The sequence below is a fragment of the Halichoerus grypus genome, chromosome 2, assembly GCF_964656455.1.
Source record: "Halichoerus grypus chromosome 2, mHalGry1.hap1.1, whole genome shotgun sequence".
Taxonomy (NCBI): domain Eukaryota; kingdom Metazoa; phylum Chordata; class Mammalia; order Carnivora; family Phocidae; genus Halichoerus; species Halichoerus grypus.
In genome coordinates this window covers 188,407,694-188,420,783 of record NC_135713.1, presented here as the reverse complement: position 1 = coordinate 188,420,783, position 13,090 = coordinate 188,407,694, and the positions used below count along the sequence as shown (strand labels likewise).

Sequence of the window (13,090 nt, the reverse complement as noted above, 5' to 3'; positions counted from 1 at the left end):
TGTTTCAGTGAATTTTTTGGCCAAGGGGTTTGAATGAGGAAGAACAAATGAATAGATTCCATTCCATCGGTTCGACAATGTTTATCAGAGCTCCACTGGTGAGGTCACACCCAGAGCTCACCATGTGTCCAGATGTCTACACACCTGCAGAGGCTTCCAGCCCAATCACGGAGGCTGGGTGTAGTCCCAAAGCACCACACACACACACCCTGCCTATACATTGCTCCGCCAAGGCCATGAGCCTGTGGACCCGTAGGGAAGATCAGGCTTCCGTGAAAACTTCCGCCAGGGAAATCCATTGAGATTCTAGAAGGGAGCAGCTGTAGTTTCAGAATGGATGGAGCAAGCAATCTGTCTCACGGTGGGTGCTGAGCTGACCTTATAACAGGGGAGAGAGACTCCTCCATGCACCAGGTCAGGTGCAAAGCACTATGCTATTTATTTCGTTTGCAGGGAACAAGACCTAAAGCCAGGTAGTGACTGAAAAATTTAAATGAATTATCTGGTCTTAAAACATTAAAATTAGGGGGGGAAAATTCAAAATCATCTATCTACCACTCACCTAAATTCACTTAATTCACTTCCCCAAACTACATCTCCAAATGTATAAATGTTTCATTCCTGTTTCAAATACCTGAGGCTTTGTGTTTGTACAAAATATTTTAATAGTTATATAAAATATAACCTCTAAATAGGGATAAACTTAAAAACAAAAAAAAAAAATAAAACAGATTCTGAAGAGTGATTATCCATACTTAAAAGCCACTGTTCTTATGCAAATCAAAACCACAATGAGATATTATCTCATTGTGTTAGAGTGGTCATCATCAAAAACACAAGAGATAACAAATATTGGTGAGGATGTGGAGAAAAGGGAACCCTTGTGCACTATTGGTGGGAATGTTAAGTGGTGCAGCCACTCTAGAAAATAATATGGAGGTTCCTCAAAAATTAAATATAGAATTACCCATGATCCAGCAATCCCACTTCTAGGTATATATCCAAAGGAGATAAAATCACTATCTCAAAGGTATCTGCACTGGAGATCAGAGCATCCGCATCTCGAACTCCAGACACATGATGAACTATGGGAGTGATCTCACCAAAGGAGACCTGTTTGTTGGTGATGGGAAGATGACCATGCAGAACCTAAATGAACGCCTAGCAAGCTACCTAGAAAAAGTGCAGTCCCTGGAACAGTCCAATTCCAAACTTGAATGGCAGATCAAGCAGTGGTATGAAACAAACACGCCCAGCACCAGGGACTACAGTGCATATTACCAACAAATAGAAGAGCTGCAAAATCAGGTAAGGGATGACATCTGTGTTTTCTACTCCACTGTTGAGCTGCAGGATATATACCAAGAGGGCATATATGTTAGGTGGGTCCAAACGGATGTTATAAAGCAATTAGGCTGAAATGCTACATCTATAAAATGGTACATTCTACCATCTATCCTTAGTGCTGGAGTAGCTGACTACATAATTAGATGACTGTAAATATTTTTTTCACTTTTAAAAATCTGATTACATTGTGGCATTATTCACAATAGCCAAGATATACAAACAAACTAAGGTTCCACAAAAGGACGAAAGGATAAAGATCTCTCTCTCTCTCTCTCTCACACACACACACACACACACACACACATACACACACAGAAATATTATTGTGTCACAAAAAAGAAGGGAACCCTGCCATTTGCAACAATATAGATAGATCCCCAGGGGCATTATGCTACATGAAATAAGCCAGACAGAGAAAGACAAATACTACATGATACCACTTACATGAGGAATCTTAAGATAAGAAAAAACATCAAACTCATAGAAACAGTGGTTGCCAGGGCCTGGGGGGTAGGAGAAATAGGGAGAGATAAAAGGATACAAACTTTCAGCTTTAAGATGAATAAGGTCTGAAGATCTAATGTAAAATATGGTGACTATAGTTGATAATGCTGTACTGTACACTAAGAATTTACTAGAAGAACAGAACTTAAATGTTCTCATCAAAAAGGAAAAGATAAACTAAAAAAGACTTTTAAAACACTGTTCTTGATCACCAGTGTAACTATTATGTACCCACGTCTATCTTTTTTTTTTTTTTTTTTTTTAAGATTTTATTTATTTGCGAGAGAGACAATGAGAGACAGAGCATGAGAGGGAGGAGGGTCAGAGGGAGAAGCAGACTCCCTGCTGAGCAGGGAGCCCGATGTGGGACTCGATCCCGGGACTCCAGGATCATGACCTGAGCCGAAGGCAGTCGCTTAACCAACTGAGCCACCCAGGCGCCCCATCTTTTTAGGTACCTAAATTATTCACGGCATTTGCCAATATTCTTTATGTGTATATTAGGATGAAAAAAAAAATCTGCCAAGGCAGGTGCAAGGGCTAAAAGAATACATCTTCCTGTTTCCTTTTGTTGCCTCTGTTTAAAAAAAGGAATCGCCCCTGAGAAAAGCCTCTTAGAAATGCCTCTAGTGGTAATTTCTGGAATGAAACTAAACAGACTGCTGTACAAACGGGAAAAAGAAAAAAACAAAGCAAGCCACAGTGGACAGTGGTGTCAATCCAAAGGTGAGATATCAGCAGAGGAGGTGTCTCTTTCCTACGAACTCTATAAAAGGTCAGCTCATCCACCACTGGGAGACGGACTGCTCCAGCCATCCAGAAGCTACAGGTGCTCCCTCCTAAAATCCCCAATGGAATTCACTCGCAGAAGCCTCCGTAGAGGCTTGAGTTCCTCCTCACAGGGCTCTGCACTCAGCATGAGTGGCTCCATGTATAGGAACGGGGGCACACAGCACTTCACGGCTGCACCCAGCGTCTATGGGGGAGCTGGAGGTCAGAGCATCCGCATCTCGAACTCCAGACACATGATGAACTATGGGAGTGATCTCACCAAAGGAGACCTGTTTGTTGGTGATGGGAAGATGACCATGCAGAACCTAAATGAACGCCTAGCAAGCTACCTAGAAAAAGTGCAGTCCCTGGAACAGTCCAATTCCAAACTTGAATGGCAGATCAAGCAGTGGTATGAAACAAACACGCCCAGCACCAGGGACTACAGTGCATATTACCAACAAATAGAAGAGCTGCAAAATCAGGTAAGGGATGACATCTGTGTTTTCTACTCCACTGTTGAGCTGCAGGATATATACCAAGAGGGCATATATGTTAGGTGGGTCCAAACGGATGTTATAAAGCAATTAGGCTGAAATGCTACATCTATAAAATGGTACATTCTACCATCTATCCTTAGTGCTGGAGTAGCTGACTACATAATTAGATGACTGTAAATATTTTTTTCACTTTTAAAAATCTAATTACATGGAAAATATGAAAATATAATTTGTATTTTTGTCAGTTTACCAGGACAAGTCTAACTGGATAGTAAATATTTTTTTCTCTGAAAAGAGCTAAAATTTTTATGTGATTATAAATCTCAGGTTTTTTTCACCTGGTTCTCATTAACTTTTGAATTCCCAGTCAACTTAGAGATGTTCCTCCTTTAATTTATGTAAACATTGTAATATAAGTATTAAGATACTATATCATAAATTTCAATGACAAAGTGAGTCAGCATGGAAATAAGGGGAAGGGATGTAAGTATTAATGGCATCCAGATTTTTTTAAAGATTTATTTATTTGAGGGGCACTTAGGTGGCTCAGTCGGTTAAGCATCTGCCTTCGGCTCAGGTCATGATCCCGGAGTCCTGGGATCAATCCCCACATCGGGCTCTCTGCTCAGCAGGGAGTCTGCTTCTTCCTCTCCCTCTGCCTGCCGCTCTGCCTACTTGTGAGAAAGAGAGAGAGAGAGAGCAGGAGGAGGGGCAAAGGAAGAGAGAGAATATCAAGAAGACTCTCTGCTGAGCTCGGATCCCTATGCAGGGCTCAATCCCAGGGCCCTGAGATCATGACCTGAGCCAAAATTAAAGAGTCAGCTGCTTAACCGAATGAGCCACCCACATGCCTGAACGACATCCAGATTTTTAAATGCCCTGTTTAATGATATCATCATCATCACAAGCAGTTCACAAACCACTTCTACAGCAGCAAAATGTTCTATTGCCCCCAATTCAAATTTGTTGCAATCATATCACAGCCCACTCCCACGGAAGGTGGAGTTCTGTTTTATCAATTGTGTGCAATAAAGGAAGTGGACTTTGCTCCTAACTGAAAAGTTCAGATATGACAGGAGCACTTGCTCTGCTTTCAAATTCTTATCTCATCAAGGAAAGAATCCCTTTCCAGCAAGTCTCTTTTCCTTGCGTTTTTATTAGACATCAGTGCAATTTGAACCAGATTCCACTGGAAGTTACTTTGGGGCTTTCAGGAACTATGGGGAGGTGAGGCAAAGGTGTCTAAATTGTCTTTCTGCCAAAAGGTCATCCTTCTCAGGCTCCCACTAAAAACATTCAAAATCAGCAAACCATTCTTCCCTACCTGTCTCATGATTCATGTTTCTGAGTCTACTTTGGATCAGCCCAAACACATAGACACAGCCATCTATTCCATTCAGCAGGGCAGACTCAGTATATGAAGGCAGCTCTCTCTGGGACTGGATCTGCTGAAAGAGACATGTCATTGTAACATCTTCTACAAGCAGAGAAGATCCACATACATCATAGAGAACTCACCCTTAGGTAACCCTGTTTTTAAGATCGAGAGCTTATCCATCCTGACAGCTCCAGTACCTAGCACAATTCTCACATAGCAGTTGTCCATTCATTCAGCCAATATTTAGTACATACCAAGTGCTGGGCCCCATGCTGGGCATTGGGGAATATGATGGTGAACATAATGTGATTTAGGGGGGAAATAGGCACAAAGGCAACATACCTCCCACACAGAGGGATAAATTCTAGCAAGGAGGGCTGTGTAGAGCACTGAAAACACAGGCAGTTCATCCAGTTCTGCCTTGAGGAATTCACTGAGGCTTCCTTGAAGCAGATATCTAAGGCAAAATGTGGAAGAGAAGTAGTTCACCAAGCGAGAAGGGCTAACAAGAATATTCTAAGCAGGAACATCAAAGGGAAGGCACTCAGTAGGGTTTGATGGCTCAAGTTGAATGAAATTTTCCTTTTGTAAAACCGTAAGAAAGCTCACCAAACCCTGGAGACCAGAGGTACATTTTATGACTCAATTATGTTAAATGGCCGTATCATCACTCTTCCTATTTTCATGTGGAAATTCTTGAAATAAACATCATCTTTGATAGAATAATGTTTGTATCTGATACACTCAATCATTTGAAACTCCTGTCCAGTTGAAAATGTCATTCTTTCTCATATATTTTCCAGATTAAAAACGCACAACTGGAAAATACACGTTGTTTCCTGCAAATTGATAATACCAAACTGGCTGCTATGGACTTCAGGCTGAAGTAGGTTCTAACACCATGGTAAACCTTCCTGAAAAGGGATTCCCTGTAGTAGTCCTTCATGACACTCAGCTTTCCACATTCTTGTTGGTAAAGGAGCTACCTTGAGTAATTTCAGAATCTGGGAGTTTGAAGGGTGTTAGGAGCTATCTGGTCTAGCCTAGCACTCAGGGCTACACTTTCCTCTCCCACATTCCTAAGATTTTGTCACCCAGCGTGTAACTGAACACCTCCAGTAACTACTACTGTTTTCGCTGGTTAGCTCTGGCTGCTAGACCACTCTTTTTTAGTAACCTCACATCTACCTTTTCGCCCACTGAACCTAATTCTGCCCTTTGGAGTAATACCAAAGTGATATACAACCCCCCCGTCTGCAGTAGTGCCCTTCTGTTATCTAAAGCGAGCCATGTGTCTACGTGTGGTGATTCTCCAAGTGAGTCATCCATGCTCCTTCAAGTGCCTGCCAAGGGTATGGCCCAAGTTCCAGGGGGCGACCTTTGATGCTTCTGAGTTTGCTGGTGTTTTATAATAGAGTCTGACAAACCAAAGAACTAAGACTATGATTAAACCAGCTCAGATTGTGTTCACTCTCTTGTAACCATATCACACCACATGTGATCACAGCTGTTCCTCATAAATGGCCCCTACGCTAGGGCTTTCTCATTCTGAATGTGTACAATGCGTTGGTACTAAAAAGTCTTTTGTGGTTTAGAAGGGTAGCATTTGAATGCTACGAGGGATCAAAAAGAAGGAAATAGGAAAGCAGATCTGAAGATTAAAGCAGTAAACATTCATCAATTCCAATTTTACTAAGTCAGCACCTGAATATTCCATTGCATTATCATTTTTTAAAGTTTTGCTACTTTAATAAAAATGAGAGTATGTAAGATTGTAGGGGAGAATCATGAATTCTTTACAATAATTCACTTTTGATGCATCTGCTTACAAAGTAATAAAAATAAATTGATCATGTGTATTCATTAAGTAAATATAACTGACCATTATTTAATATCTATAATGAGAATCCTTTGCTGACACATTAATTAAAGCAAAATATTTTTTATTTCTTTTAAAATATATTCTAGAATTTAGAAACATTTAAGAGTTATTTCAGATTGCTTTTTTACCAATCACTCCAAATTACAAAGATTATATTATGGAGCAAATTACCTGATTCCTAGGTTCTCATGAACATTTTTGGAATGTATAAAGAGGGACACATCATTAGTTTTTGATGTAGTGTTCAGTGATTCATTAATTACGTATAACACCCAGTGCTCATCACAACAGGTGCCCTCCTTAATACCCATCACCCTGTTACCCCCTCCCCTCTGAAACCCTCAGTTTATTTCCTGGGGTCCATAGTCTCTCACGGTTCATCTCCCTCTCTCATTTCTCTCCCTTCAGATTTCCCTCCCTTCCCCTATGGTCCTCCATGCTATTGCTTAAGCTCCACATATGAGTGAAACCATATGATAATTGTCTTTCTCTGCTTCACTTACTTGAATTAGCATAATCCCCTCCAGTTCCATCCATGTTGATGCAAATGATATGTATTCATCCTTCCTGACGGACACTACATCAAAAACTAATGAGGTACTATGCAGTGGCTAACTGAACATAATAAAAATAAATAAATAAATAAATAAATAAATATCCGGTAGAATTTAAAAAAAATAAAGAGGGACACAGTGTATTGAAATAGATCCTCATATACCACATAAAAACATCTCATTATATTAAGATTCTGTCTTCTATAATGGCTTCAAAAGGACTCAATTATCTCCGCATACCAATTAATTCACAGGTATGAGACTGAAAGGAAGCTACGCCTAACAGTGGAGAGTGACATCCAAGGCCTGAATAAGGTCTTGGGTGATGTATCCACGACTAGAACAGACTTGGAGGTTCAACTTAAAGAACTGAGTAAAGACCTGGATATCCTCAAAAAAGAACATCAGGAGGTGAGGAAATATTCAGAAGTGGTGTTGGGAATGACAGAATGACTCTAATAATGATAATGGTGGGGGGGGAGGCTGGTAAAGAAAATGACAATAATAATGGTGTGAGCGGTCAGGGTTCAATGACAGAGCAGTACCTAGACTAGAATAAGCCCTACCTAAGTTACTGTCTTTCTTTTTTACTCATCCCCAATGAAAGAAGCCATAAGACTTATGTCTTTTCTACTTAGCCTCATGTGAGAATGTGCTTCCGACTATAATCAGGATTTTCACTTTTGTAGGAAGTGGACAGCCTATACAGACACCTGGGCAATACTGTCACTGTAGAATTGGATGCTGCTCCAGGCCTGAACCTTGGCACCACCATGAATGAAATGAGGCAGAAGTATGAAGTGATAGCCCAGGAGAACCTTCAGAAGGCCAAAGAACAGTTTGAGAAACAGGTAATAACATAATTCTGACGGGTAAGCAAATGTGTAGAAGCTGTCCTTCAAAAAAAGATAACTCATTTTCTTTCCTTTCTCTTTCTCCTTACTCATTTATTTTTTTCATTTTTTCATTTTTGGAACCTTAGACTCAAACTCTGCAGCAACAAGTCACAGTGAGCAATGAAGAGTTAAAAGAAACTGAGGCTCAAGTAAAGGAGCTGAGACGCATCTACCAGAACCTGGAGATAGAACTCCAGTCCCTCCTCAGTCTGGTAAAACACGTCTAACTTCCTACTCTCAACGCAGTGTGGGTTTACTAAGTGCCTGTGTGAGGAATTCTGGAGATACAGAAACCTCTAGGAAATAACCCCTCTCCCTGCAGAGCTGGCAGGGAGACAGGCCAAGCCACTGACTATAATTGAAACACAGAAAGAAATCCAGGACAAGAGCAATGTGCTGCAAGGATGCAGAGGAACAAGTAGATCTGGAAGACTTCACACGGAAAGTCGCATTTCAACTAGATCGGAAAACTCGAGATGAATTTGTAGTTGGAGAATAGGGGTAAACAAATCAGTTTGCAGGCTAAACAAATCAGTCAGCTCCTGATAAAATTATGCTGTGTTAACAACACCCAAATTGCAGTGGCTTACAACAACACTACAACACTACATCCATCATCCATCCATCGGCTGCAGCTCTGCTCCATGACATTCCATTCCAGGGGTAAGGCTGAGGGAGGAGACCCTGGCCAGGGCATGCCAGTGTTATAGCAGAAAGAAAAGAGCAATAGCCGGACCATCTGATAGCTCCTAAAGCTTCTCCTCAGAAAAGGCACTTGTCAGTTTTACCTACCTTTCATTAGCCGAGGAAGTCACATGACCACATCTGATATCAGTGGGATGAGGAAATCTAATCCTCCCCTTGGAGGGGCACCACAAATCACAGGGAGAGGAGGTAAATACGGAGAACTAGAATACAATATACCACAGTAAGAGAACAGCGAGTGTGAAGCTAAAAACAAACAGAAGACCCTTAGAGGTCATAGCAGCTGGCTGGGGCTCAGGAGCTAGTGGTCCTAGCAGCTGGCTGAGGTCGCCTAGATGGAAAGAGTGGGAGATAAAGCTAGAAACATGAATTATGCCCACAGTGACTAGCTGTGGGAATTCTCCTCAAAAGAAATTAAAATTGAACCACCTCTTAAGTCTTCAACTAAGAAACATCCACTTTTTCTTGTGCTTATAGAAAGAAACTTTGGAGCGTACACTAGAGGACACCAAAGATCGTTACAGTGGCAAATTGGTCACCATCCAGGCAGTACTGGACAACCTAGAAGGCCAACTGAAACAGATTAGGACCGATACAGAACGCCAGAGCAACGAATACAATATCCTCCTTGACATAAAAACCCGACTTCAGCAGGAAATTGCGACTTACCACCGCCTTCTGGAAGGAGAAGATGTCGAGTAAGGCTCTTAGAATCAAGGAATATGTGCCGCCAGTGTCTACATGCTGTGCATTAAACCCTGTCACTCATTCCCCAGCACCAACGCAATCCCTAGCACGAAAGCAATTACACACACCAACCACCAACAACAAAACAAAAATATACCAAAAGTACCCCCATCCCCAAAATACCAGGTACAGCCTTTGTACTTGAGGTCATGTGTAGGGCTGACTTAGAAGATGGTTATACAGTAAACAGTACAGATTATGCTTTTGCTAATTTTTATGATTAATACATAATTGGAAGTACAATGACTTTTTTTTTTTTTTTTAAGATTTTATTTATTTATTTGAGAGAGAGAGAGAATGAGAGACAGAGAGCATGAGAGGGAGGAGGGTCAGAGGGAGAAGCGGACTCCCTGCCGAGCAGGGAGCCCAATGCGGGACTCGATCCCGGGACTCCAGGATCATGACCTGAGCCGAAGGCAGTCGCTTAACCAACTGAGCCACCCAGGCGCCCGGAAGTACAATGACTTTTAGAAATTCTCCTTGAGAGGTCATGAAATGAACAGGCCACAGAGGTCTGTGGGAACCAGTTTGAGAATCATCACTGTTGCCACAGAAACTGTCTTCAACTACCACACCCAAGAAACTCAATAAGAGAACACAAGATTTAAACTTCCACTGTAATTTTGTTATTTTAATTACAAAAGCTTCTAGTATAGTGTAAATAGGTCAGTTTTGAAGAAATAGATAGATAGATGATAGATAGATAGATAGATAGATGATAGATAGATGATAGATAGATAAATAGATAGATATAAAATAATATGTCAAGTTGAAAAGTAAGAAACTCAAGTTCAAAGTAACAAGCATGGTAAAAGCAGAAAAAATACAAACACAGCATTAAGACACACATCACACAGACTTTATTTTGAAACAGAAAATGCAGGACAGCCCTTCATTTTCAACATGGCAATAACACCTTTTCCTGTTTCTTTTTCTCTTCTTAAAAAAAAAAAAAAAAAAAAAAAAAACCAGAACTCCAGAACTTGCGATAAGCATCCCGGAGGAGAGAGGTAAGTGTTCTAATCTCACGTGTTTCCTGTGAGACTGACTCCTCACTCGGTAACTTACCACTTATTAAATGCCACTGATGAAAAGTAAATAGAGATCAGTTCTCAAGGGAGCAGATACTACCCTAGGGATTCTGAAAATCAGGCACATTACATAAAGAAACCCCCAACATGGAAAGTTTGTCACACTCCCACAACAGGGTGATTTTCTCGGCCCAAGCTATTGCAGTCCTGAGACATCCTGGGATCCTGAAAAGAAAAAAAATAAGATGAAAAAGTGCATTTGGCTTAATTCAATATTGTATATTTCTCTTTGGGGGTGGGCATAGAAAATTTGTGAATTTGGGGACAGTGGCATATTTTCTGCATTTGTTTATAAATTGGACAAGATTATTTAAGAAAAAGAATGGGTTTCTTTTTCTTTTAGGAAAAAAAAGTATAAAATAATGATTTAGAGTTGAATGTTATAGACCCGCAGAGTCATGTTCCTGAGTTAACATTTCATACTTAAATCTAAACTCAGATATAAAGAGAAAAAGGAAGATTATGACAGTCGTGGAAGAAGTGGACGGCAAGGTTGTGTCATGTAAAACCGAAGAGGTGGAAGAAGATTTGTAAACAGCTACCCAGAGATGCTGCTGAGGGTGTAAAAGAAATGTAGCTATAATTTTTGCTCCCTATAAGAAAGCAGCCATCAGACAGCACCATTAGTGCTTTGTGGTAATCAGAAGGGGACAAAAGCCCATTTATCAGTCTCTGTAACTGAATATAAATTGTTTTACTCAGAGGAGCTGCAAATCACCTACAAAAATGAAATCCAGTGAGCACTAGGACATTTAAAATATCATTACCACCATCTTTTTATGATGAAACACATTAATTATAAGCTAGAGACCACCTAATATCAATTCGTTAATGTTCCTGAAAATTACAGCACATTTGAATTACACTAAACCTCACGGAGCAGAAGAATCCCTGAAAATTGCAAATAAACTGCTCTCTCTAATTTTTCCTGTTTCTGAATTGCAAAATCTCCTTTCAGGGGCCCTTGGATTCTTAAATGAGCCAATTTCTTGGTTAATTTCATTGGATTTTTGATATTTGTATAATCCTGCCAGCTTTAAGTTATATCTGCATTTTTTCCATTGTTTTTTAAAACTCAACTCAGCTCTTCGAATAATTTGAGAGTCAGGCTCCACTCACAAATGCTGAGCAGAATAAGAATGAAGCACATTATGCTTGAAGCGGGAGTAGATGAAATGCAAAATTAGTGAAACCCTTCTCAAGGCAGAATGCCTCTCCTTATGACAATAAACTGCATAAATCATCAGGTGTTCTCTTTCTTTATGGGGTAAACGTGTTATGATATGTTTCTCACCTTTTAATAACAGCTTTAATGAGATATAATTCACACACCGTAAAATTCATCCTTGTAAAGTGCAAAATTCAGTGGTCTTCAACATATTCACAGGATTGGGCAACCATCACACTGTCTAGTTTTAGAATGTTTTCATCACTGAGAAAAGAAACCCAGCAGGAGTCATCCCCCCATTTCCCTTCCCCCTCGCCCAGCCCTGGCCACCACTAATCCACTTCTTCTCTCTATGAATTTGCCTACTCCAGACATTTCCTACAAATGGAATCATACAATATGTTCTTTTGTGCAGAAATGTTCATAGCAGCATTATTCATAATAGCCCCAAAGTGGAAACAACTCAAACGTCCATCAACTGATCAAAGGATAAACAAAATGGGGTATGTCCATACAATAGAATATTATCTGGCAATAGAAAGAACAAGGTACTGATACATAATGCAACAGGGATGAACCTTGAAAACACTATGCTTACTGCGGGAAGTCAGACACAAAAAGACACAGACTACAGACTGTATTCTCACCCATTTTGCATTTCAGTGTGCAGTAATGCCTTGCAAATGTTTACAAGAAAAAATCATTTTGCCCTCTCTCATTGTATTCTTGTAAATTAATAGCTTGGATTTAAATTTTGATATGTAAGTTTGTAAGTAAATAGGATTTTGAGTGTGATTATATTGAAAATAATAATGTGATTCGCTTAAGGATAATAATATCCACCATCTACTGAGCACTTACTATGAGCTAAGCAGTGTGCCAGGCATTTTATATGCATTTCTCATTTAATCCTCACAATAACCCCATGAAGTAGAAGCTATTAGGTTGAATCATATGAACTTGCCAATATGTAATCATTTTTTACCTTTAAAAAAATAGCAATTTCATCTGGTTTGACCTTATTCTATTCTCCCCATTTTACGAATGAGGATTATATATGAAGACATGAAATAGGTACTCTCCCAAAGTCACAGTTACCAAGTAATGGAGCAGGACTGAAACTTAGGACTGTTTGTCTGAAGTCATGACACTCTTTTAAGCAATTAATTACATGACAAACAATTGCAGAGTCACACCTGAAATGAGCATTTGCCTGTTCTTAGTTGTTTTGCTCTTTTCTGCCATTTTCACTAGCCAGACACTTACAACAGCCAAATGTCACAAATGTGGTCCAGCCAGCATCCCACATGACTGGATTTACCACAACTTTTGTCAGAAAAAAATATTATCAAAACTAATGATGTAATGTATGGGGATTAACATAACAATAAAAAAATTTAAAAAAAAAAAGAAAAAAATATTTTTTCTCATTTTTTCTTAATTTCCTTCCAAGTCACTCAAGTTAGTAAACTGCTTTTAAAGATGTTAAGAACTTTTAGAAGTAAATTCTTTTTCTCCTACTAAAATACATTCCAGAACAGTCTGTA

The 13,090-nt window shown here is 39.8% G+C and overlaps 1 protein-coding gene across 1 annotated transcript; it reads left to right on the top strand.

Moving 5' to 3' along the window:
- The first annotated feature begins 2,106 nt into the window (after window positions 1-2,106).
- On the top strand, window positions 2,107-11,621 carry KRT20 (keratin 20). Its single transcript, XM_036091484.2, has 8 exons — window positions 2,107-3,107; window positions 5,304-5,386; window positions 7,191-7,347; window positions 7,626-7,787; window positions 7,919-8,044; window positions 9,015-9,235; window positions 10,257-10,294; window positions 10,815-11,621. The coding sequence occupies exons 1-8, from the start codon at window positions 2,472-2,474 to the stop codon at window positions 10,907-10,909; spliced, it is 1,518 nt and encodes a 505-aa protein (XP_035947377.1). The 5' UTR covers window positions 2,107-2,471; the 3' UTR covers window positions 10,910-11,621.
- Window positions 11,622-13,090: the final 1,469 nt, after the last annotated feature.